The 24,696-nt window shown below is 40.2% G+C and overlaps 2 protein-coding genes across 5 annotated transcripts; both read right to left on the bottom strand.

Annotated features, from left to right (window-relative positions):
- Nucleotides 1-82: 82 nt before the first annotated feature.
- On the bottom strand, nt 83-11,027 carry LOC120799691 (zinc finger protein 850-like). Its single transcript, XM_040144968.1, has 10 exons — nt 11,006-11,027; nt 6,494-7,226; nt 6,007-6,411; nt 5,011-5,505; nt 3,490-4,203; nt 2,599-2,660; nt 2,360-2,512; nt 2,031-2,250; nt 1,504-1,776; nt 83-914 (listed from the first exon to the last, which is right to left on the bottom strand). Exons 2-10 carry the CDS (start codon nt 6,999-7,001, stop codon nt 292-294), a joined length of 3,453 nt encoding a protein of 1,150 aa, XP_040000902.1. The 5' UTR covers nt 7,002-7,226; nt 11,006-11,027; the 3' UTR covers nt 83-291.
- Nucleotides 11,028-13,033: 2,006 nt separating this feature from the next.
- Nucleotides 13,034-24,058, bottom strand: LOC120799692 (zinc finger protein 37-like). Of its 4 annotated transcripts, XM_040144972.1 has the most exons (14): nt 23,884-24,058; nt 19,870-20,044; nt 19,271-19,761; nt 18,762-18,945; nt 18,348-18,400; nt 17,514-17,679; nt 17,327-17,422; nt 17,037-17,114; nt 16,846-16,932; nt 16,680-16,757; nt 15,150-15,392; nt 14,495-14,578; nt 14,351-14,405; nt 14,003-14,120 (listed from the first exon to the last, which is right to left on the bottom strand). In XM_040144972.1, exons 1-14 carry the CDS (start codon nt 23,992-23,994, stop codon nt 14,114-14,116), a joined length of 1,908 nt encoding a protein of 635 aa, XP_040000906.1. In that variant the 5' UTR covers nt 23,995-24,058; the 3' UTR covers nt 14,003-14,113. The 4 variants fall into 4 exon arrangements, with proteins under 4 accessions (XP_040000904.1, XP_040000903.1, XP_040000905.1 ...); XM_040144970.1 differs by lacking the exon at nt 14,351-14,405 and having other exon boundaries at nt 13,034-14,120; nt 17,327-17,419; XM_040144969.1 differs by lacking the exon at nt 14,351-14,405 and having other exon boundaries at nt 13,034-14,120.
- Nucleotides 24,059-24,696: the final 638 nt, after the last annotated feature.

Consider the following 24,696-nt stretch of genomic DNA (forward strand, 5'->3'; position numbering starts at 1 on the left):
ATCAAGTGTGGTCCAAAATCAAGTTCAGGTGAATCACAAATCCAAACACAGAGAAACAAATCATTCACAAAATCATGATTTATTTTCTTAAATACTATGGTCCAATACAATTACCAATAGAGCAGACTGTACTACATACACTGTACTATTACATGATTCCTAGCATATTGCTTGGCCAATCACATCACTTATTTGAAATATATGTAATTTCATATGATAACAGATGGGTAAAATGTCATATATTTATCTTTTCCTCGTATGTCTGTTCAGATTACTGTAAATTCCATGACATTATTGATTATTTACCGCTAACACCTGCTGTTTTGGTCTCCCCAGAGGTTTTGTTGATAGTTTCGGCTTCTTGTCGTGAATCTTCAGATGCGCTCGATAACCTTGAGAGTAATAGAAGCACTTGCCACATTTCTCGCAAGTATAGGGTTTCTCTCCGGTGTGAACTCGCAGGTGAACTTTCAGATCACATGCTTTGGAGTAACTTTTACCACAGATTGAGCAGAGATGAGGTCGCTCTCCGGTGTGAGTTTTGACGTGCACGTTGAGGTGGGAGGATTGTGAAAATGCCCTCCCACACTGATCACAGTTGAAATTCTTCTCTCCAGTGTGCGTCAGCTCGTGTTTTTTAAGCGAATCTGCTGTGATGCAGCTCTTTCCGCACTCGGAGCAGAGGAAAGGTGACTCTCCAGAGTGAAAGCGCTTATGTATTTTAAAATAATATTCGTTTTTGAATGTCTTAGCACAGTCGGGACATGCATAAGGCTTTTTGTGACTCTCTCTGTGCTCTTCCAGCTGTTGTTTCTGAGGGAAGTCCATTCCACACTCTTCACACACATGCACTGTCACGGGAGATTTTTCAGGAGGCCTCGTCTCCTGAACTAATGTCCAATTTGGTAACTCTCCTGCAAGAAAAACAAACCGATTTATAGTCATTTGTTGTTGGACAGTTTTGCATTGTTAAGGTACAGTCACATCAGCATTTAAAAAATAAATAAATAAATAAATAAATCAAGAACAAAATGTCAGGGCAGAGTAAGAGGTGTAGTAAAGAACGTAACAGTGCTGCTGACTGACGACGACTGGAATTAGCATAGCATTTTTTTTTTTTTTTTATTACAGTAGTTTACCAGCCAGTCCTACAAGCAGTGCCCACGTCACCAAGCTTTTAAAATTACATATTTCTCTAAGACGATTGTTGTGCCACTTTCTGGTGTGACCTGGCCTTCAGGGCAAAGCATATACGAGTTCAAAAATGAAATTAACAATCATTTGTACACAAAAATCAAAAACAACACTTTTGAGTATAAAATACTGTAGCGTAAATAGAAGATTAGATCTACGTAACTTTCTTTCACTTAATTGGAGAAAAAACAATTAAGCTAGAAGTTATTATTCAGGTAAGGTTGAGAGGATTTCACTGAAAAACACAGAAAAGAAAACACACATAAAGAAAAGATGTCACTTGGACAAAAGCTTGTCGTTGCTTCTGACCTCTGTGAACTTTCATGTGTGTTTTGAGGTTTCCACTCTGGGTGAATCCTCTTCCACATATGAAGCACTTAAATGGTCTTTTTCCTGAGTGAATCACAAGGTGTCGCTTCAGAGCGGTGTTGTGAGAGAAAACTCTTCCACAGGTCGGACAGTCGTACTTCTTCTTGGGTCTGCGTGGCCCCTGGTGTTGTTTTGGCTTCACAGATGGCTTTTCCTGACGATGTTCATGGGACCTTTGTTCATCCACAGGTTCAGGCCTTTTTGGATTTTCCCCTAAAGCAAAAAAAAAAAAAAAAATCACAAGCTAGTGTAAATATGGCGAAGCAATGAGTGTGATGCGATACTTCTATTAATGCTTGTGATTTCTACATCAAACTGCGCATCACTGGTGGCTTCTATCCAGGAACCACAGACGAAAATGAGCTTTAGCTTCATCTAGTGCAATAAGTGTATTGTGCATAGTCCACGTTAAATAGACTATAAAATAAAATAAAACTTAATATTATTTCCATTTTAGTCTAACTCACCCTTAGGTGTTGGGCTGTGATCCTGGCCCTGTTTTGCAAGTGTCTGGTCTTCATGCCGATTTACCTCTGCAGCCCTCTTGCTCAGCTGCATTTTCTCTGATGTGGTGTTATGTGGGCGATGTGAGTCGAGACCCAGCTCTGAGGGTGGTGGTGAAGAGCAAGTCCCAGAGGGCCAGGGGGGCTGCTGTGCTGAGCAGCCCTCCTCAAATAGCTCTTGATCCTGTGATCATGAGAGGTTTTAAATTATCCTTGTTTATTTTATTGTTAAAGTAGAGTGTTTGATTACTATGTCAAGGTAACAGGAATGGCTGTGATTTGGCATCACTTACCGCCGTGCCCCTGAGGAGGGCACTGAAACTGATGCTCCCTCCTGCTGGACCACAGTAAGCCTCCTGGCCCTCTGCTGCTCTCCAGTTAGATATACTGGGGGTTTGGTCCCACAAGCTGAATTCTGTATAATGACCAAAGTTCCACGTGGATGGCTGAAGAACATAAGGCACAACAAAGGTGACGCCTGTGAACAGGCAGCAAGTTAATTTTAACAACAACAGGATGTAATTTTTCTAACCTGGTTGAGGTTCTCTGCAGCATGATTTTCTTGGTTTCCGAGCTGATGATGAGGCCTGTTCCCTATGTCAACAAATGACTCACATTCATCATTATTACAGTCACTAGTTAGATTACACAACAACGGGGTTAATATTTTAGTAATAAATAGCTTAAAGAGTCTGTGACTGTTGAAACATTTCATCACTTGTGTCACTACTGCAGCTAACATAAAACTTCCAAAGATTATCTCTGGTAAACATTAAAACACAGTCCACACTTGTCCTGAACTAGAATGTAATTTCAATTTTCTTTTTCTTTATTACATCCACAAACAGTGTTTAAGATTATGTTGACAACAAATACAACATGGAGATCATATAATTCCCCCCAAATGAACTGATTGAATTGTTACAGTAAATAATTTATATATTTTGGCTAGAAAGTTGAACACAGAAGGGAAAGTTTAACAGACAGAGGGGGAGGACATTTGAAAAAAATGTCCTGAATCGTCCTATAAAATCATCCTACACTGTAAAAACAATAAATCTGCCATTAGTGAGAAGTTGATTACATTAATATCAATGTGCGTCAATATTTCTATTGACCATGACCACAATCAGCAGTACATTATAAAATAAAAATCCCACCAAAGGAGCAGAAAAAATTAAGGAAAACTGTATTATATTTGGCTGCATATTACAATTTGCAATAGAGACAATGTCTATCTAGTTTGACTAAAGCTATATACTATTTGTAAAGTTGTCTATAGATTTACTAATGCAATAAATAAGACTTAATACAGTATTACACATGTAACTAAAGACACTTCAGATTGTATTTGTCTAGAAGCAAATACTATATGTAACAGGCTCTGATTTAGAGAGGTAGGTCAGCTAATCAACACACCTACCGAGGTCAGGAGGCTCCCATTTCGGGTCCTCTCCATCTGAATCAGGCAGAGCACTTTGTGAGATCCTCTTGGGCCTGTTAGACCTCCTGGGACTCCCCGGCTGCCTGGGTCTGCCGAGCTGCCTGGTGGGTCCTATGGGTTTGGCATTGTGGGTTTTCTTATGGTTGTTGAAGCCTTGCCTGTAGTAGAAACTCTTCCCACACTCGTCACACTGGTACGGCTTCTCTCCCGTATGAACTCTGAGGTGAACTTTAAGCTCTTCGGCCCTGGCGTAACGTTTGCCACAGATGGAGCAGAGATGAGGCCTCTCTCCAGAATGAGTCACATAGTGTGCTCTCAGGGTAGATTCCTGCTTGAACCTTTTCCCACATATAACGCATGGGAATGGTTTCTCTCCTGTGTGATCTCGCATGTGGTTCTCTAGTCCCTTTGAGGTCTGGAAACCTTTGTCACACTGGGAACACTGGTAGAGCTTCTGACCCTCGTGCACAGCTTCATGTTCTTTTAATTTCTGGATATACATGAACCTCTTGCCGCACTGTGTGCAACAAAATGGTTTCTTTGACTCGTGGACTTGCTTCAAGTGGTCCTCTAAAAGCTGTTTATCTGAAAACTGTGTCCAACACAGTTGACAGAAGCAGATTTCCACTGATGACTGAACCTTATCAGGTTGAGGGGAACTCTTCTCTGATGCTGCCGCGTTGGTGAATTTCCCTTTTGGAAGAAAAAGAAAATTAAGTTAATACATCCTTAAAGACGCAATTATCAATCTTTTAATGTTAACAATGGATCAAATTACCACGTGTAATGCGCAGGTGGTCGCTTACGGTGATGAACCCATAGAAAGTGATCACCCAACTCTGCAGTTCCCCTCAGCTCTACAGAGCATTTTAGCATCTTTCAGCTAATTGTTATGGTTTCACAGCTCAAAACTTTACTGTTTTGGTTCACTCTTGACGCTCTCGTCAAGTTTACAGAAGGTCAAGGTCTCATCAGGTAGCTGTTCTCAGCAACAACAAAAAAAGTTCGGATAAACACTACCTGCCCAGCACGAAAGGAAAGACAGAAAAAGTTAGCAACTAGCGTGTGGAGCATTCAGCAGCTAAAGATTTTTTAAGTAGTAGAGACCAAAACCAGAGCTAAAAGGAGAGGGATTAATGCCAGATAGCCAGAAACATGATTCCAAATAAATGCTAATGCTAATGTGTTTGCTACGTGTTTAATAGGAAACGGTTTCTTCTTAGCAATAACAACTTTACACGGTGATATATGTCAGTTGTGTATTTTCAACTTGTAGCGTTGTCCCCAAGTGGCTAAATAAATAAATAAACAAATAAATAAATACATTTTAAATCTATTAAGCTTTAAAAAATAAATCCTGTATTTTCAGCCTTATTTTTTTTTATTTTCCTTTAGAATCTAAAAGAGCTTCAAGTATTGGAAAGCCATCTTGTGTTCAACTATATCATGAACACACATGAAAAGTGCCAAGGAAAACAATGTCAAGTTCAGCGTTCTCACCTTTATGGACCTTCTGGTGTGTTTTGAGGTTTCCAATCTGTGTGAAACCTCTTCCACACAAAGGGCACTTGTATGGTTTCTTCCCTGAGTGAATTATAAGGTGCCTTTTCAGTGAGGCACTAGTAGGGAACTGCTTTCCACATGTTGAACAAATATACGTCTTTGGAGCTCTTGGCTCTTCTTCACGTTCCACAGCTGCTGTAGGTTCCGGATGGTATATCCTGCGGTGAACTATCAAGCTTCGGTTGGCTCTAAATGTCTGTCCACAGTCGCAGCACTTGTGAAGCGGGTGCTTGCCATGTTTCTCTCTCAGGTGGCGGTCTCTGGCGTATAGGCTCTGGAACTCCTTACTGCATTCAGTGCAGCTGAAGAGCTCCTCAGCCTCAGTCTTCTTTCGCCGCGTCCTGGGTGTTGTGTTCAAAGAATGGCTAGTTCCAGGTTTGCTTGGCGTGGCTGTGTGCGTTTCACCGGGTAATGTCACCCCAGGAGCGTTACCTGCATGTATGGAGCAAAGAAACTGGTAGGTGCACAAATCAACAACACAAAAAACCGTCACTCTTTCGTAGATGTCCGGAGCAAATTAGTAGACAGAGAAATGAAAAACCTCATGTCTTAACGCCTACACATTCACAATGCGGTATTAAAATGCTGTCTATTTTTATGTTTACTTTAGACACACTTGTAGTTTTGTCATTAAAGGGTCAGTTCACCCAAATGACAAAAAAAAAAAAGATATTTTCTCATTTACTCCTTGTGATATATTACATTTTTTAAAATGTCATCTCTTTCAAGTAACAGTGTCCCTCTTAATCTGAATGATCCAAAGGCGTTGCAGTCAGTCACTTTTCAGTGGAACTACTTGCTTTTATTTTCACAGATTTGTTAACAAAATATTTACAGTCACATCTCCAGGTCTGAGAACCTTTTTGACTCTCTGACTTTCAGGTCAGATACTAAGACACCACATTGTTTTTTTCTACAACTGAATCTATTTACCAGTAGCATTCCTGTCCAGCTTTGATGTATGTGAGCTTATCAGAGCACTGGCAGTCTGCGCTCCATCCAACACCTCTGCAGTCTCCTTGGCTTCAGCGGACCATCCGCGTGTGCCGAGATGTTCGTTCAGTCGGCCGTGGTGAGAGAATGTCTTGTCACGCACTGGGCGGGTAAAAGGTTTTTCTTTGGTGTGGATTAACAGGTGTCGCTTCAGCCTGTTCGGGAAATTAAAGCCTCTCCCACATTGTGAGCATTTATGAGGTTCGGTTCCAGTGTGAGTCCTCTGGTGTCGTTGCAGAGCTCTGCTGTTCGGGAGTTTCTCACCACACATTTGGCAGCAGCAAGACCGGTCCATGCTTCTGTCCAGCTTTTGATCATCAGTGTGGTGCACATCAGGAATGTCTCCTACAATAAAACATGTAGACTTTTAGTAATTAGAGAGAAATGAGAATTTATTCATTCAAAACGTAAAACTATTTCCACTTACCAGAGTTTGCAGGATCCCACTCTAACTCTTCGACTTCCGAGTTGATCAAATGGCCAACTGTCTCTTCTTCCTCTTGCATCTTCGTCGTGACAGTGGTCTTTTTAGTGTGTTTTTTCATATGAGACTTGAGATGTCTCATCAGTGAAAAGTTCATACCGCACACAGGACAGAAGAAAGGCTTCTCTTTGGTGTGGCTTCGTAGGTGAAGAAGCAGAAGGTGTCGAAAGGTTAACCGCTTCCGACAGTAGATACATTTGTAAGGCTTGATTCGTCCATGGTGTCTCTTGGTGTGTTGGCACAGATGACTTTGACTTCTGAATTGTTTTTTACAAAGCTGACAGAAGTGCTCCCCGTGTTTGTGGATCTCCTGGGGCTGTTCAGGTTTTTCTGATGCAGAGTGATTGTCCTTGTCACCAGAACAAAGAGAGAATCCCTCTACAGTCTTGGCTACAACCTCAGAAGCCGCTCTATTCCCTCCCCCCTTAGTTTTTATCCGTAGTGAAGCCATTTCACATCTAGTCTTAGTTATTCTCTGATCTCCATGCAAAGGATTACGACCACAGTCACGTCCATTCCTCTGAGGACTGATGTTATCATATTTGGGTTGGCTTCCCTCAACGTATGTGACATCACTGGCAGGGCTTTGGAGGTCATGGTTGGACTCAGGTAAATGATCCGGTGTGGTTCCACATTGACAGGGGACAGCTTGGCCGGGGCCGGGGCCGCAGAATTCCTAAACAAGAGATGGGAAGATTAAGAAAATAAAAAAATGGAACTCATACCTTATTACTATTTCAGTCCACAGAACTGTTTTGCTTTTTGGAAGCACAGTCACACTTTTTTTATTTCAATGTTCCTCCGAGATTAACATGAAATTGTAAAAGAGACTCTAGCAACTAAAATTTAAAACACCTCTTTTGTCTCTGTTTGTATTACACTGTAATAATCTGGTCTTGTGTACTGGAATAACAAAGTTATGCTACACATTCTCAGGGTCCAGCTTCTCAAAAGGCAGGATTTGCTGCCTTTCTTTGTCATGTGTGATAGTAAAATGAATAGCGTTGGGTTGTGGACTTTTGGTCAGACCAAACAAGACGTTTGAAGATGTAAGCCTGGATCCTGCAAAGTTGTTATTGGCATATTTTTCACTATTTTGTCATGTTTCATGGATTGAACAATTAATCGAGAAATTAATCATCGGATTAATCAATGATGAAAGTAATCGTTAGTTGCAGCCCCGACTGGAGAGACGTATTCTCTAGACATTTATCGATTATACATATGAATTATTAGAGTGATATTGGATAATATGTCACAACAGGTTCAGACACACACCACCAGGGGTCAAACTGCTCTTGCTCTTCAGAAAACGTATGAGAGAGGAGAGGAGGCTCCAGCCATGGTCGGGTGTCAGCTTTATCTACCGAACAAGTCATTAATGATTAGTCATTAAACTGTTCACACTCAAATAGGGCTGAGAAATACAACTAGCTCATAAAAATGACTGCGGAAGTAACTTTGTGTCGTGTCTGGAAAAGGTCTAGAGACCCATTAAAAGCGGAACGTTTTTTATGGAGAGAATGTGAATCACAAGGCACTGCTGAAAGCCTTTCAAGGCGGACACTTTTATATGCAAGAAGGAAATAATTAATAACACTGATAATGACTGCACTTCATTTAGAGGAGCCAGATTCCAGGGCCGCGGTGGTGTGCAAGCTCTTTTATTGGGACACTCAATGGGGCTGAGCCATCATTAATGCCATTAGTTACACCTGTGCTTCCCCTGCTAACACAGGAAAAAACCCTCCCATGAAAAGCTCAGTTAATAACAGCCATACTAAAACGCTGCACCTGCATCTGTTGCTGATGCATTTTACATTTGGGTTTTTTTTTTTCCCACTTTCTAAAGTCCCTGCTACACAAGGTGACTTCAGTAACGCTGTAGTTTACACGTCCATGATTTGCAAAATAGGAACTCCACTAGGAAAAAAACGAAAAAAAACAAAAACAGCTGTATTAAACCCAAGCAGATATTCATTCATTATTCATTGATCATTGGTAATTTTATTCTCCATACAAGCTGAACTGCTGGCTTGCCTGTGGACAAATTTCACAGCTGACGTGCTCTGCACTGTCGGAAAAAAACTCACTCGGTTACACCACTAGTTAAAGGAAATGAATTAAATGGAATCGTACCAAATGAACACTGTCTCCATTTCCCCCATAATTAGTACAGGACTGCAAAATTCTTTCCAGGAAAGTTTCTTGGAAATTATCATCAAAATTGTTAAATAAACCATGACTTCTACTAAAGATGTGTTAACCATCAGAAACCTTTTCCTCTGATATATTACAATGGTTTGCCAAGCTGATCAGTGCTTCTTTGAGACCATGTGGTCTACATTTACACGTATCGTAAAAAGTTATTGTGCCATTTCGATGGCTGTGCATTCAAATAGGTCTCCTACTAAAAGAGGAAAACCCCCTACAACTTTAAAATACTGCCTACATATTAATGCATTAGTAATAATAATCTAATAATATAACAATCCGGCAGGGGGGCCATTCTGCTGCCTAATCAGTACTTTCGATAATGACTGCAAAATTGCGTACACCCCTATACAATAGCATCAAAATTATACCATCTTATAATAATTGTCTTACTTTTAAGTTGAAGTGTAGGGTATTTGATCGTATGTATAATTTAAAATAAACAGGTTAGGTAAAGTGCTTTCTACTTAAGGCTAACTGCATGAACAAGGCCATAAAGGAACCTGTGGAACACCACAGCCTCCTCAGTTTTGCCCTGGGTTGTGTCTGATGCAACATGGCTCCACGTGAACGAGAAAGAACCAGATTTTGAGACTTCATAAAGATGGGAGAGGGCACAAGGGCATCAGTAGGCTAGTGAACATAAACGCAGATTCATACCTCTACATACTACCACAGAGGCACCCTGCCATTAATAGAAGGCACAGCGGCCGTCCTTAAAAAATTTGACGCTACGCACAATTTGCTATTTATGCAGCTTTGCATTGAAAATCGGACGGGTAAGTGCTTCTGACTGGGCACAAGAATTATCTGTGGAAACCGGTGTTTCTGTGACTGATCAGACAGTGTGGTGAAGAACTTTACATCAAGTCGACCTCCATGGACACAGTCCAAGAAGAAAACCACTGTTCACAACACGGCACAAAACTGTGAGATCGAACTCTGGCGAAGAGCGTGAAAAGCAGCCTGATGAGTGTTGGCAGCGCAGTCTTGGGTCACATTCTGATTCTGAAAATAAAGACGGACATGCAAAATAAATGTGTTTGGATCAGATGGGGTCCGGCACGGTTGCCGTGGACCTGGCCAGGACTACCACAGTGACTGCACGGCGCTGGCCGTTAAAACGAGTTTCTGTACCCAAGTACTTGAGTGAAAAGATGACTCCCCAGTCTCGAGAAGCCTGGCAGGAGAGGACTTTTCCAACAGGACAATGATCCCAAACACACTGTCACAAAAAAAACACAAGAGTTTTTAAGGTAGAAAAAAAGTGAAAACTACGACCTGACCCAGTATGCCCCCCCCAACTTGAATACAACAGAACCCCCTTGGAGTATTTCAAAGTGGAAGGTAGAGCAACAAAAACCTCTCCATCAAAGAGCAGCTGGAATGAAAAACATCTGCAAAGAATGGCAGAACAACTCTCCACAGATTTGTACAAGACTGGCACCGTCCATGCCCCAGCAGGATCAACTCTGTCATCAAAAATAAAGCAAGGCATACAAAATATTTAAAAAAAAAAATTAAAAGAAAGAAATCTCTGATGAAGGTTTTACTTACTTTTGTTGCAGTCTGTTCCTCAATATGAACTTTTCCTTATGGTTCAATTATTCAACCATTAATGTTTTTTCAAATCAATTGGCCTCATTCCTCTTGGGCTTTGGCCACAAACAAATTAAACCGTATTCAATGAACACGTCTTGTACTTACTCAACATTTTAGTGAGAATGGCCTGATACCGGTGTTTTCACTGGGCAACAGGCCTCCACAGCAACGCGCAGTAGCACGGTAACATCAGACGGGATCGGGAGCACGATCGGGAGGTCTGTCAGCACGGGCACGCGACGCAACGTAAATATCGGTCGTCCGCGGTAAACGGTGGCGACGCGGCCCCGCGTCACGTCTGCACCGTTTTAATTACAACTACAACCTCAACGGCTGCGCTTCGAAATCTATTTTAACGACACGCCCGTGATGAGCTGCGACAAAAATGCGTGCATTTTGAGAAAACCCGAGGACCCCGGCAGCGCGTTTCAAAAGCCCCCGTCCCGCACAGACACGCCCCTGCCGAGTTGCTATCGCGGTAAACAAACCTGAGAAGTTAACATGCTGCTACTCACACACACACACACACACACACACACACACACACACACACTCTCTCTTGCTACCGGACAGCCGGCTAACGGCTGGCTAGCATGCTGCAGCTAACTCGACCTGTGTGGCCAAATGTATGGGACCCACCTCATCCACGGTGGGTGAGGGGGGGAAATCCCGGCGTTAACTTCCGACGCTCGTCGCCGCGGCGCGGGCGCGGCAAGGTCGTTGGTGTCCTCGCGCGAGCCGAGTGGGAGGCGGGCCGGGTCTCCGGGGTTGCCAGGTTCGGGGGACGGGAAACGGGCGATCCGGGCCGTCGAGTGGTGCCCATAGCTGCTGTCTGCCAACGCGCGTGAAGTGTCCCTCCGCCAGTAGCTTGGTTTTTTTCTTTCAAGTCTGATTTCCCCCAAGGATTTAGAGCTATATTTTGTTCTTAAACATTTACGTGGAGATCTGTTTTTCTGTTTTTTGTTTTGTTTTTTTCCCCCCCACGGCCCCTAAATGCTTTTAATCTTAGGGCAAACTGTGGGACCTCACCAATTTGAATTTCTTGTGAATGCCTGGATATTTGTAGATTAATTATACGAAAAATTAAAAAAAAATCCTATGCAAATGTGTGTCTTACAAGTACAAAACTATGTTTATCTTTTGACAACTGAGCTTCTTATGACTTAAGAGTTGGCAAGGATTGAACAAAATTTTTAAAAAGTTCGCCAAATCTGCATATTAATGCATATTAACCATTAACTAACCATCAAGTCCTCGTGATGAAACATTTTTCAAGGCTTGATTTCCATCTGGATCTTCCGGATTAAGTGTAAAAACTATGGTTGTTTGATTTTAGACCTGCGTATCATTGTTCCCACTGGATGCTCTGATTATTATGACTGCAAAATGGTAAGAGTGTAGTGCACACCGCTGGCTCAGGCCTTAATGGGAAGTTAATGGGAAACCTTTAGGGGCCATACTCTAGTAGCAATCTCATCTTCTATTCATATTTACCTGGGTTTTGAATAAAATCCTGCAAACTAGATGTAAACCTTTTTTTTTTTCTACTCTAATTGTAGACTGGAGTTTACCTCTGTACATGCTATGGTAGTTCTCATAATATAGTGTCCTTTTTTTTATTTTACAAACATTTATCTAGCTTTCAGAAATGAAACCACAAACTGATCCATACTGGAATTTGCACAGGTAGATATGACACCCTGCGGGTGTAGTGGCACCGGTTTGCAAAGACATGACGACTTGGTTTTTAAGCGTTTCGCACTCGGTCGCTCACTCACTCAGCCAGTTTTACGAAACAGCTGATAGTGAAGCGAAACTCCAGCCAAAATCTTTTCACGCTGTGCGCTCGGTATGTTCCTGACACGTACATTTTCAGCTAGAATGCAACTGCCGTGGGTAGTGAATTTTGCTTTCGTGTTTTCAGTGCAATTACATTTTTTACATTGATCAACAGAAAAAAAAAAAATGACACACATGGAAAACAAACTTCTTCAGAAAGTGGATGAAAATTGCAGACCTGATGGGGGTGAATCCTTGTGCACTACACTATTTAGTTTTATACTTCATTTATATCAGTCTGTAGATATGTTTTCACTTTGAAACTGTAGTCTTTAAGTTTTTTTAACCACGCTAGGGGCGTGTCTCTATTAATAGCAAAGTCAGCCTGTGACTCAGTCGTCCACCACTTTGTGGTCCTCAAGGTATGATCCTGATGACTTTGGTGTGTTACAGTGTGGTTAACATTTGTGGTTCAGAGTACAGTATCTTAACAACTGTTGGGTGGGTTGCCATGAAATTTGCTGTAGATAGGTCCATTTGGTGGCCCTCGGACTTTTCCTCTAGTGTGACCAGCAGGTCACTCTCTTCGGTTTGTTGGTTGATCAGTGTCAAACCCAAATAGTCTAATCACTATTAGTGTCCACTGTGGTTAAATACTGTAACACAACACACAGAACATAAAGAGCTCAAAAGGGGTAAAAGCTTCCTGAAGTTATTGTTCAGTATGTTATGCTACTTTGATACCAAGTGTCAAGGGGTGGTCTATAAGCTGATTGTAGAAAGCGCTATGCCCCTCCAATTTCATGATGTAAGGAAAAAAAACAGACGTTTCTGAAAAATTTCTGTATTCCATCAACATGGATTTTAAAATAACAAGGATATTGTGCATAATTTTTAACATTAAGTATTAGTATTTGGCATGCAGGATACAAAGGCACTCGAATTGTACAGATGGGCTACTAGAGTTAACATAAAAACATGAGTACAAAACATGAATACAGGAAAGACAACACAGTAAGCTTCCAAATTATTCTTGGCAATCCACACTGACTCTGTTGCACGTATTTTCAGACACAGTAATCGTCAGTGCTGTAGTTGGGGGAGAAATGGAAGAAAGAAGAACAAGGAAGAAGTTCATTTTACTGCAATATTTTCAGACACAGATAAACAACTAATCATTGGAGCGACTGTTAGATGTCCATCCTGGCCTGTTGCTTCGGTCTGCCGAGCTGTCTTGTTGGCCCGATGCGTTTTCCAGCATGTGTGCGCTGATGCTGACGCAGACCTTGGCGGTAAATGAAGCTCTTCCCACATTCTCCACACTCGTAGGGTCTCTCTCCAGTGTGAAGCCTGTGGTGTACCTTCAGTTCCTCGGCTCTAGAGTAGCCTTTCCCACAGATGCTACAAATGAAAGGTCTGTCTTTAATGTGGGTCTGGTAATGTGCTGTTAGGTACGAGTTTATCCGAAACGTCTTCCCACAGATGGAACATGCGAACGGCCTTTCCTCAGAGTGCTGCATCTCATGCAGCTTGAGAGATGAAGCCGTGTGGAACCCTCTGCCGCACTGAGAGCAGAGGAACGGTCTCTCCCCAGTATGGATGCGCTGGTGAATTTGTATGTAGCTCTCATTGATGAACCTCTTGCCACAGTCGGGACAAGAGTAGGGTTTCTCCTTGATGTGGGTTTTCATGTGTTCTTCCAGCTTTTCTTTTTCGCTAAACTGAATGCCACAGCGGCGGCAGAAGAGAAGCTGTGATGTGCTGTGCTCAACTGTGTCTGATTCAGCAGCTGTCTGTGCGTGTGTAGTAATGTGGTGTGCTTGTAAAGCAGACTGACTCTCACAGTCTTTTCCACATTCCAGGCAACGGAGGGAAGATCTGATCCTGGACTCCCCCGGCAGAGACTTCAAGTATTCGGAGAGTTCTGACGCTATGGGATTCACCTCATCCTCAAAGTCCACAACACCCTTACGACCTTCACAGAGATAAAGTAAAGAAAAACCATGTTTTAGTCTTTGTCCTCTTAAGGAATAAAAACTTTTACTTAAGTATCTATAGTTTCAAAAGACAGGTTTTGAATGAGTCCAGGGTCATCCATACCAAAACTGTGCCATTTGGCATAAAATCTTTCATAAAGTATTTTCTCAAGCAAATAACGTCAGTATTTTTACAGACATTTACCATTACATGAAAACATGGACAAACCAGGGTTTGGGCGAGAACGAGTCACTGCAGCAAGACTGCACGTCCTTTTCCAGCCCTGTATATTACAGCGAGATAGCAGTTGAGTACTTACCGACAATCAAAGCTAGCAGACAGTAAACAACAGTCCAAATCTAATAGTTATACCTTTAGCACATTTCATCATTATCTTCATCACTTTAACCAGGATCTCTGGACATTCAGGGCTGAGCAGAAGCTTGTCTCGCCAGTCTGTGAAACTATAACATTAGCTAACCTTCGCTCAGAATTGAGAGTGGACGCTAAGAGCTTCAACAGGATCACTTTATATGACATCTGGTATCTTCAGCTTTAATTGTCAGATGTGACTTACCAACAGCTTGTCTTTATTATTAAACATGGACAACTACATAGCAGTCACCGCTAAAATATAATTGTACATTTGCATGTGGCGAGTAGAAACACATAGTCATTTTAAGTATCACAGTATTGTTCCTATTATAAGATACAGTAAATTTGTCCTGTTTCATAGATACCGATGAATTTTCAAGTTCTTTGAAGTTGGCTTTGGTCAAAATATCGAAATTAAAATTTCTTGATAGCCCTATATTTCATCCATGCAATTTCCTAAAAAAATTACCATTTGTTTAGTGTTACCTGAAAATGAATTAATTGTATGTCTAATATAATGTGTCTAATATCAGTGACCTCCTAGAAAAGTCTGAATGTACACATTTGACTCCTCTCACAAAATCGTGGCTCAAATGCTGAGGTTTGAGCCAAATAGTTAATGATTATCCAGTTGTCCTGGAACAGCTCTCACCTAAGTGGACTTTGTAGTGCGTTTTGAGATTTCCCTTCTGGTTAAAACCCCGACCACAGATGGAGCAGCAGTAAGGTTTCTCTCCTGTGTGGATCAGCTCGTGCCTCTCTAGTTTATAGGCATGAGGAAATTCTTTGCCACAAACCGAGCAGTGGTACTCTATCTTCTCTTTGGGCCTCTTCAGGAGCTCAGGAGGTATTTCTACCGGTACACGAACCATCTTTCTGCCAGGACGCTTCTTCCCTATGCGGGGAGAAAAGAATATGAAATTACAAGGTTAGGCTGTTCATTTAATGCTTACAAAATGAGCTTGCAGACATTTTGGAATCCAAGCACATATCAACCAGAGTCTGTTGATATTGTTCATTTGTTTTCTTTAATAACTCTTGTCAATGAGCTCTGTTCTAAAGCAAAACTATTGTCTTTTTAGGTGCTAAACACTGAACGAAAATGACATGTAACTCATTTTCAAACTCAAACTCAAAATCACTCCTTCCTGTTAAGCGAAACGCCGATTGGTCTGCTAATAGTCAGACCAATTCATGTATAGAAAAGAAAAATAATGGCAACAGCAATTTAGACCTACAGATGTGGACATGTTGATGTCGCCACCTGCAGGCAAAGAAAGTAATAGCTCATGCAATTTAACACCTGCAGGCAGTGAGTGTTCTAGTAAGTTATCCATTTTCATAACTGCTTTTTTCTTTCGGTCTGAGTGAGTTTTGAGGTTTGGCACGAACAAACATTAAAATTAAAAAAAAATAACCATATGACTCTAACCATCATGGGAAATACTTCAAAGCATTTAAAAAACTGCAAATAACATACTGTATACTTCCTTTTTCAAAACATTTATGAGTGAGTTTAAAGTGTTAATTTACTAGAGAAACAGTCCCAAGACCTGATATGCAGATTATTCAGCAGCAAATACCCAAACCTATTTAATATAATTATGCTTTTATTGTTTTGGCCTCTAACCCCAATTTTTTTCTTTGCGCAATCAACAGTGTCAAAATAATTTGTTCTCGCCTGTAGATGTTAGACATCGGCATATCAACATCTGGACTGCTGCTGCCGTTATTTTTTTTCTGCGGATGGGTGACACAGGTTGGACTGGAAGTGCAGTGTTTTCCTTGTTTTAATGAATACTTTATTTGAAAATCAGAAAAGTCCGTCTATACATTTAGCATGACCTGGCCGTCTGGGGTGAGTCTATTAACAGAAAATACCTGGCAGGTGTACATTAAAATCGCAGTTCCTCATGGTACCTATATATAGAGTATATCCAGTGTTCTAAATCACTGCACGAGGTGTATTTAACTGCAGGGAGCCATAGCTTTTTGCTTACTTTTTACTTTTTTGGAGACTGAGCCAACCATGGGGCAACATGGTTGGCTCAGTCTCCTTAAAAAATTAGGGTACTTAAAAACTTAACAAATTAAGGTAATTTAATCGCAGCCATCTTCTATTTCCTTGGCAAAGGATACCATACTGGTTATAGACTCTGGTGGACATTTTACTTGCTCTTACCAGCTGAAACACCAGTGTTTTCTCCTTCTCCTTCAGGAGATGTTTTGGTATCTTTCTTTCTTCTGTAAGGTCGCTTTGCTGCCAAAAGAAAAAAAAAAAAAAAGTTTCAAATCAACTAAATCAAAACCCAACCTCTACTTGTGAACCAAATTTTTTCTTGTCTTACCGGAGACACGGCGGACAGTTTTTGGGTTTAATTCTTCTGATTCCACTATGGTATGGAATTTTCTCTTTCGTCGAGTACGCCTTGATACTAGGGGGAAAAAAAGATTTAAAAAAATTATAAAAAACAAAAATTGTTATTTCAGATGCATAAACATGCATTCGGTCTCTATAAAAATCAAGAGGAAAACTCACTTCCAGGCTCTGCCTCCAAGTCTTCTCCAGACAGCAATGGAGTTTCTGAAATCTTTCTTCTTCTGCCCCTTCTTTTTACTTTGTGCCATAAATAGAACGGTAAAAAATATTTCAGTATGGAAAGCAATACAGTGAGAGTGATGTTGAATTCTGAATAACAGGTTAAAATAAAAGATTCAACAGAAATCTCAATATGACTCTTGTGAATCCTCCACATGTACTACGTAAACCAACATTGTGAAAGTGCATCATAGTGAATTTCAGTGTAGCCTCCCAGTCATCCCGCTCACCAGGATTTGCAGGAGCTTCTCTCTCTGCGTCTGAGACATCCATTGATGCCACTGTTATTTCTGGAACCTTCTTCTTTTTTCTGCGTCTCTTTCCTGCTAACATCACATGCAAAAAGATAACCTCAGAACTGAGACATAACTATTTACAACCTGAACAGTTTTTATTTTTCTTTTGATTTCCGTTTACCACGGTATAAGGGCGAAACAGTCGTCATCTTTACTACTCTCTCTTTTTTCTCCCCTTCTTCCCTTTCTTCATCTTCTCCCACAGACACAACTTCCATGATAAGCGTTGGACTACTGCTGTCTCTCTGGTTTTGGCCTTGCAGCTGAGACTCGGAAAGGCCGACACCCTGCGATCATAATCATTAAAAACCATCAGAAATGTACCCCCAAAACCTTCCCTGGTTCAAAATTGTATTTTGATGTTGAACTTTTAAGTGAATATCAACAATAAAACAAAAGTAACACCGTGCTGTTCAAACAATTTTGGTCGCTAAAGTCAGTATGTCAAGATTTAGACACCTGCTCTCCTCCATCCCTAAGCAAAGCGCTAATCTTAGCAGGCAGCCGCTGCATTTAACTCAGGCAAAATTAAAATTTTGGGGGGTTCTGGGGACACCTTATGATACACTTAACAAATGGATCATAATTTTGGTGTGTGTTCGGGGCGGCTGTGGCTCAAGAGGTAGAGCAGGTCGTCCAATAATCGGAAGGTCAGTGGTTTGATCCTCGGCTCCTCCACGCTACCTATCAAAGCCATTTACCATTAAATCTGCTCAATACATTTTCATCATGGCACAATTCCATTTTTTTCACCCCCATTTTTTTGCAGGGCACATATTCACTCAGCACTATGATCATTCTGAAGGCTTTATATGCGGTGCTGTTTAATTTTATGATATGTAACATGCAATTACATGCTACGTACAGACTCAGTTTTCAAGAGACTTAAGGGGGGAAGCCCTTATCTATCCCTGTGCATTGCAAAATTGATCAAATGTGTCTTAAGACAAATTACCTTGGTAGGCTGAGGACTTTCTGTGCAATCAGAGCCTCGGTCAGGACTGTCTCCTGTAAAAAGCAAGACAGTAGGCTCAGGTTCAAATCTACCTGATGGGCTGTATTCTAGATGAAAAATTAAGCCAATGTAATGATTAACTATATGCATATTTTACTAATGGTGAATTACAATGTGAATGTGAACAGAATGATGACAGAAAACAAAAGAACTGAGACTTTGTACGATTAACTTTTCATGAAATTGAGAGATCTTGTTTTGGAAACACTTACATGTATTTCCAGAATGTATCTTTTTTCAAATATTACCTAAATATTCTTTACCAAATAAATACTAAAAAAAAGAGTGGTCCCCTGAGTAAAAATATGTTTAGTGCTTACAGAAGTTAGGGCTATCAGTAAACATATAACTTACTGGCATCCCACTCTACCACTTCTCCATCGGAGTTGATTAAACCTCCAATTTCTTCATCTTGTTCCTCCTCTTCCTCATCCTCCCCCGCCTGCAATCTAACAGTCAAATGGAGTGTTTGGTCCTCTAAGTTTGCAGATGCCATCTTGAGTCCATGTGACATCAGGGGCTTATGTTCAGGAGAATCCTAAATACAGAACACAGTGTGAAAAGGTCTTTTGGGTTTCTCTTTACCCACCAAGTTAAACTGATGAAGAAGAAGAAGAAGAAGAAGAAGAAGAAGAAGACACCAGATTTTAACATTTCTCTCATTTGGCTGGAATGCACAGGGGGAAAAAAAGTACTCATTAACACTTTCGAAAGATATTTGCCTACCATAATAATCTCACTTAGTTTGATACTTAAAGTAAACTAAAAATAGCAGCTTATTATGTCTTTATTAAAAAATCCTAACGGATTTTTCTTTATAAATGAATAACATTTGTATAATGTTATTTCATGTATGTACATACGGTTTGGTAAGGTGCTGATCTTTTGGTCTCTTGTAGTTCTGCTTCTGTTGGCAAAGATGTGCTTTGTTTTACGTCGAGGCTCTGGTCCGGAGCGTAACACCTATCCTCGGCAAGTGTTCTCTGATGGGAATTCATGTTTCTTTTGTGACTGGGGGTCGTCTCACTTATGGGGCAGGAGAAAGATTTCTGTCCCCTGTTACTGCTCTGATCCAGAGTCTCATTTCCCGCAGCCTTCCCGCGAACACAGGAAATCTTAGGTTTCTCATCAGAGTCAATGAGCATGTGTCTCTGCCGCCCCTCTGTGGCAGAGGAGCTCTGGCCATAGAGAGTGGGGCCACCGGACTCCTCCGAGAGTTTCTCCACCGAATTAACTCTCTCTTGTCTCTTTACTCCATATGAAATGGAGCTCTCTTTCCCACATGCTTTGAGGTTGGACTGACAACTGTGTGCAGAAGTATCCTCTTTTTCTTCCTCTGAACAGAAGCTCTCATCTGTATTAAACGTTACAATGCAAAGCAAAAATGTGACAAATCACAACAGAGTAACTGTGTGTATGTCATCTAGTAAGGTGATGCTGATATTTAAGATTTTCCACTCACGATTTTCACTCACAGTCCAGCCGTCCTCTTCCTCTTTGATGATTACTCTAATCTCTGGTGTCTCACAATTATAGTCGGGACTTGCTGGTGCTTTTCTTGGATCATGATGTGGCAAATTCTGGTCATCAAAATTTTCATTTAGACTCAGTGACAACGGATCTTGGAGATCAGGATCCTATTCAGATATTAAGACACAGACACTCATGCTCCGTAATCAGGGCCTGCAAGGCATACAGTAACAAAGTTCAAAAACCTTTAAAATATGTGCTCAGCACAAGTTTAGGGCAGCAGCAACATCCAATTGTTACAACTTGGGTGCAAATATTATTCCAAGAATGCGACCCGCCTTTACAGTCCAGTTGTCTCACATTAAATGTCCAACTTAATACTTTCTAATGCACACCTGGTATACAGGTTTTTAGGACAATGAAATCATGCAAAAAGTAGCAAACTCCAGCATGCTGTCAGCACTATGTTTATTTTTTAAAAAGCAATGTTAGGTCAGAGCTCTGTGAGGCAGTTAATTCAAAATATTACAAATTTTGAGCCCTTCTGGTTTTTTCTATTTCGGGGTTTCAATTGTATTCTATAGATGTTGAGACGCCTATAATTTATCAGTTGCTTGCTGTGTAATTGTCTGGGGAGTTTGTGTACAGTGTTCAGGGGTTCACTATCTTCTTTTACACCATATAAACGTAAAAGTTACAAATTTAAAAAAGCCTAAAATGGCTGTTTTTGTTATGTCACAATTTTATAGAGGGTTGTTTACTAATTAAAGCAGATATAAACAACCTGTGCCGGCTTTAAAGCTTGATTTTAATTAGCTGTATCTACTGGATTATTGTTAAGATTTAATTTAATTAATTTCAGCCATTTTGGCAACAGTTTATTGACAAAGTGAGAGATATTGTTGCCTTTAGAAATTCTTTCTCACCCCTCCTCTTAATTACGACTAGGTCTCTCATGTGAGCAGTTTTTTACGCATGGCTGTACATGTTTACAGTTTTTCTGATAGGTAAGGCTGGTCAAGAAAATGTACAAATGTGACCATACCAATGTTTTAGCCCATTACTTCTCTTCAATTACTAATTTCTGTATGATACAAAAACTGATTTGCTGGAAAATGCTCAAGTTAGAAATTTGACACTAGCAGATATGCTATTATTGAATAGCATAACACTATAGCAATATAAAGTCTGCACTGCACTGAAACACAGCAAAAATGTGATGTGACAACAAATAGAAGCTGACATTACATTCACTGTGATGGATTATCTAACACATCCAAATTTCAAACCACTGCGAATTGATTTTCTGGTTGATCTGTGTAACATTCACAACAGAACAACAGAACAGTCAAAGCACTGTGCAATCACCGTTAATGATAATGAACTTTGAATGAGTTGTACACTCAGTTGCAAATGTATTAAGTACACCTAGTTCAAGCTAGTTCAACATTCCTGTCATAAATCCTACCTTTATGAACAGTATAACGTTCAATCAGTGTGGACAGACTAAAACTTTGAAATGTCTCTAAGTATAATACAGTGCAGTTCAACAGCACCACAAACTACAGCCTCCAAAATCACGAAAAATTATTTTATTCAACATTTCATAAGCTTTAGCTACAGTAGGTGTACATAATAAACCAGCAACTTAGAGTACATTATAGTAGTGATGTGCTAAAACCACATAAACACAGTTAAGATACAAACATATTTGTCTGCCTTTGAAAAGACTACTATGTTTCCATTTTACAGATGTAAAGTAAGTCTTAGTAAGTAAGTAAGTCTTATTATCACACAGAATGTAATTTAATCCCTGCTTCATGATCATACAGGTCAAAGAATGACAGAAAACCAGTGGGGACATTCAGGCCTACAATGAATTATTAACAACATGGATGTTTTGACATTTATTTCAGTACAATACACACACACACACACACACACACACACACACACACACACACACACACACACACACACACACACACACACACACACACACACACACACACACACACACACACACACACATATACATACGCATACGCATATATATATAAACAAACATATACATATATACATATATAAAAAATATACATATATTTACATATATATTTATATACATATTAATATACATATACATATATATTTATATACATATAAATATACATATACATACATATAAAAATATGTACATATATATTTATATACATATACATACATATACATATACATACATATATATACATATATATATACATACACAAATATACACATACACACATATACATACATATACACATATATAAATATACATATATTTACATATATATAATAATTCCTACTGTAGCTCATCAATTAATATTATCTGGACCCAGAGAAGCAGCAAGAACTGATGGATGGATAAACCAATTAAAAAAACAATCCCTTCATTAAAGTTCTTGCTAAATTTGACAGTTTGCTCATTGTGAGTTGATGAGCTTCTTAGCTACTGTAGGTAGCAGTGGTGACAGTGATTGCTGCAGGTCTGATGATGATAAACTCCATAAAGTCCACCTGCTCACACTATCCACTGCCAAAACAATCGCACTTTTAGTTTATAAATGTACAACGTATCTCAACAGCCCGCATTATGATTAAAAGTATTGTTATGTTACTGCCTACAGCAGGCAAGACAAGACTTTTTAAAAATGAAATTTAAACCTTTTTAATACCTTCCAAGGCCTTTTTTTTTGCTGTCTTTTTTGGGGGACCTGAATTCACACAATACCTACTTGCAGTAATATACAGTGTATTACTGTGATACTATCTTTGTACAATGTAAATTCAGTTTACACTCAGTTGCCAGTATATTAGGTAAACCCAGCTAGAACTAATGCAGTTCTGCAACAGTCCTGCCATTAATCCCACCTTCATGAATGTATAATTTTAATTGTAAATTTTTAGTTTTTATCAAAATGTTTTAGAGAGAGAGATTTAAAGAGTGCTTGATTCAAGTGCATGATCATTTTGAAGGATGTGGTTTGTGGTGCTGTTGAACTGTATTGTACCTCTGTATTTACAGAGAAGTGTTTGTTATTTCGCCTACCCTCTTTGATATGAAAGAAAATAATAGAAAGCCTGTCTGAACATTATAACATGATTTGTTGCATGACTGCTGTATTAGACTGCACTAGTTTGAGTAAATAATAGAACTAAATAAACTAATTAAACTGTCGGCTGAGTGTATATTAAAGAATCGGTTTCTAGTCTTATCAAGTAACTTTTTTTAAATTTAATGTCTCTTGATTAAGGTTTAAATTTTCGTTTGTTTTCTTACCTTACTACCTCATAACTGTCATCTATCTATCTATCTATGTTTTTACAGGGCTGAAAGTAAAGATTTGCTATGTTTACTCTTGGCAAATGAAGTGATCAAACACGGTGGCAAATTCACATATTTACAAGAAACTGGAGGTTTTTGTGCGCCGCTAAAATGAATGACTTAGTCATAGGGTGACACCAATCTTAAATGCATGAAAGCGATAATGTGACAGTTGGCGTCGGGCTTAAATAAACTTGTCTGTTTTGTTACGCTAGCTCGCATTATCATTGACACCTTGAGCTGATATTATGTCTTGATATTTTCTTCGCTACCGCAACACTTTGAAACAAAAGAAGTGCTTCCTCGACGGTCAGGAAGAGAGAATAAATCACAGAAGTTATCTATGTTTTTGAATGCAACGCTAGACAGTTTATAACAAACGCCACCAGCTAACTAGCTAGCTGTTAAACTATTCTGACAATATTCTTTAGGGCTGTTGCTAAATGTAGGAGCGAAAGGGGGTTCACTAATGTTTTAACCCGTGTCACGCCGGTGGACTCCCACCTAACGGGGTACTTCTTATTTATCTGCAGGTAAATGAACTGAATGTACCTAGCTGCAACAGTTAAGCTACGTCCAGAATCCCAGCCAACGACAGCCGGCTGTGCAGTGTGATAATAGCCCGAATAGCAGCTACGTTACCTCGAACATAGTGCGATGTGGCCGCCGGGTTTGAAGGATGTCATATGAAAACGAGGATGGACAGCAAATGAGGCTAAGTTGTAGCGTTATTGTGGATGGGGCAGCTGTCATGAACTACACCTACTGTCTGGGTTAGCTAAACTGTGTTGCGCCACCACTTCTTCTTCTTCTGTTTTTTTCCTTTTTTCTTTTCTTTTTCCAACGGCAATGGGAGGTTACCAGCTAGAAAGGGCGAATACCGACCCCTGCTGGACAGCAAAGAGTAAGTACTGTAAGTGCTGGGTCGTTATTTTTACCAAATACCCTTCAAAAATGAAGCCACCTACACACAACGAGCATTTTTTTTTTTAGCAACACCTGTGCACCTGCTTATTCATACAATGATCCAATCAACCGATCATGTGTCAGCAGTGAAATGTATAAAATCATGCAGATCCAGAATCAGGAGCTTCAGTTAATGTTCACCTCAAACATCAGAATGGAGGGGGGTGGGGGGTGATCTCTGTAACTTGATCTCCTGGTATTTTCACACACAACATTCTCTCATAACAGTTTACTCATAATGTCGCCAAAAACAAAAAAAAACATCCAGTGAGTAGCAGTTCTGCAGATGAAAAACACCCGCGTTGGTGAGAGAGGTCAGAGGAGAATGGCTAGACTGGTTGGAGCTGACTGAGAGGCTAAAATAACTCAGATAACCGCTCTTAACAACTGTGGGGAGCAGTTAAGCCTCTCAGAATGCACAACACGTCGAACCTTGAGGCGGATGGGCCACAACAGCAGAGGACCACGCCGGGTTCCACTCCTGTCCAG

The sequence above is a fragment of the Xiphias gladius genome, chromosome 15 (assembly GCF_016859285.1).
Source record: "Xiphias gladius isolate SHS-SW01 ecotype Sanya breed wild chromosome 15, ASM1685928v1, whole genome shotgun sequence".
Classification (NCBI taxonomy): domain Eukaryota; kingdom Metazoa; phylum Chordata; class Actinopteri; order Istiophoriformes; family Xiphiidae; genus Xiphias; species Xiphias gladius.

Bases quoted from the DNA above. Each gene is read 5' to 3' on its own strand.
- LOC120799691 (XM_040144968.1), bottom strand. From the start codon at position 7,001: ATGGCTTCACTACGGATAAAAACTAAGGGGGGAGGGAATAGAGCGGCT. The intron at 2,251-2,359 runs GTAAGTGATGCC...TCATGATCACAG, and splicing joins CCCTCCTCAGGGGCACGGCG to GATCAAGAGCTATTTGAGGA. The intron at 915-1,503 runs GTCAGAAGCAAC...TTTTTCTTGCAG, and splicing joins ACACATGAAAGTTCACAGAG to GAGAGTTACCAAATTGGACA.
- LOC120799692 (XM_040144969.1), bottom strand. From the start codon at position 23,994: ATGACAGCTGCCCCATCCACAATAACGCTACAACTTAGCCTCATTTGC. The intron at 20,045-23,883 runs GTAACGTAGCTG...ATATCTGAATAG, and splicing joins CACATCGCACTATGTTCGAG to GATCCTGATCTCCAAGATCC. The intron at 17,115-17,326 runs GTGAGCGGGATG...TATGGCACAAAG, and splicing joins AGAAGCTCCTGCAAATCCTG to TAAAAAGAAGGGGCAGAAGA.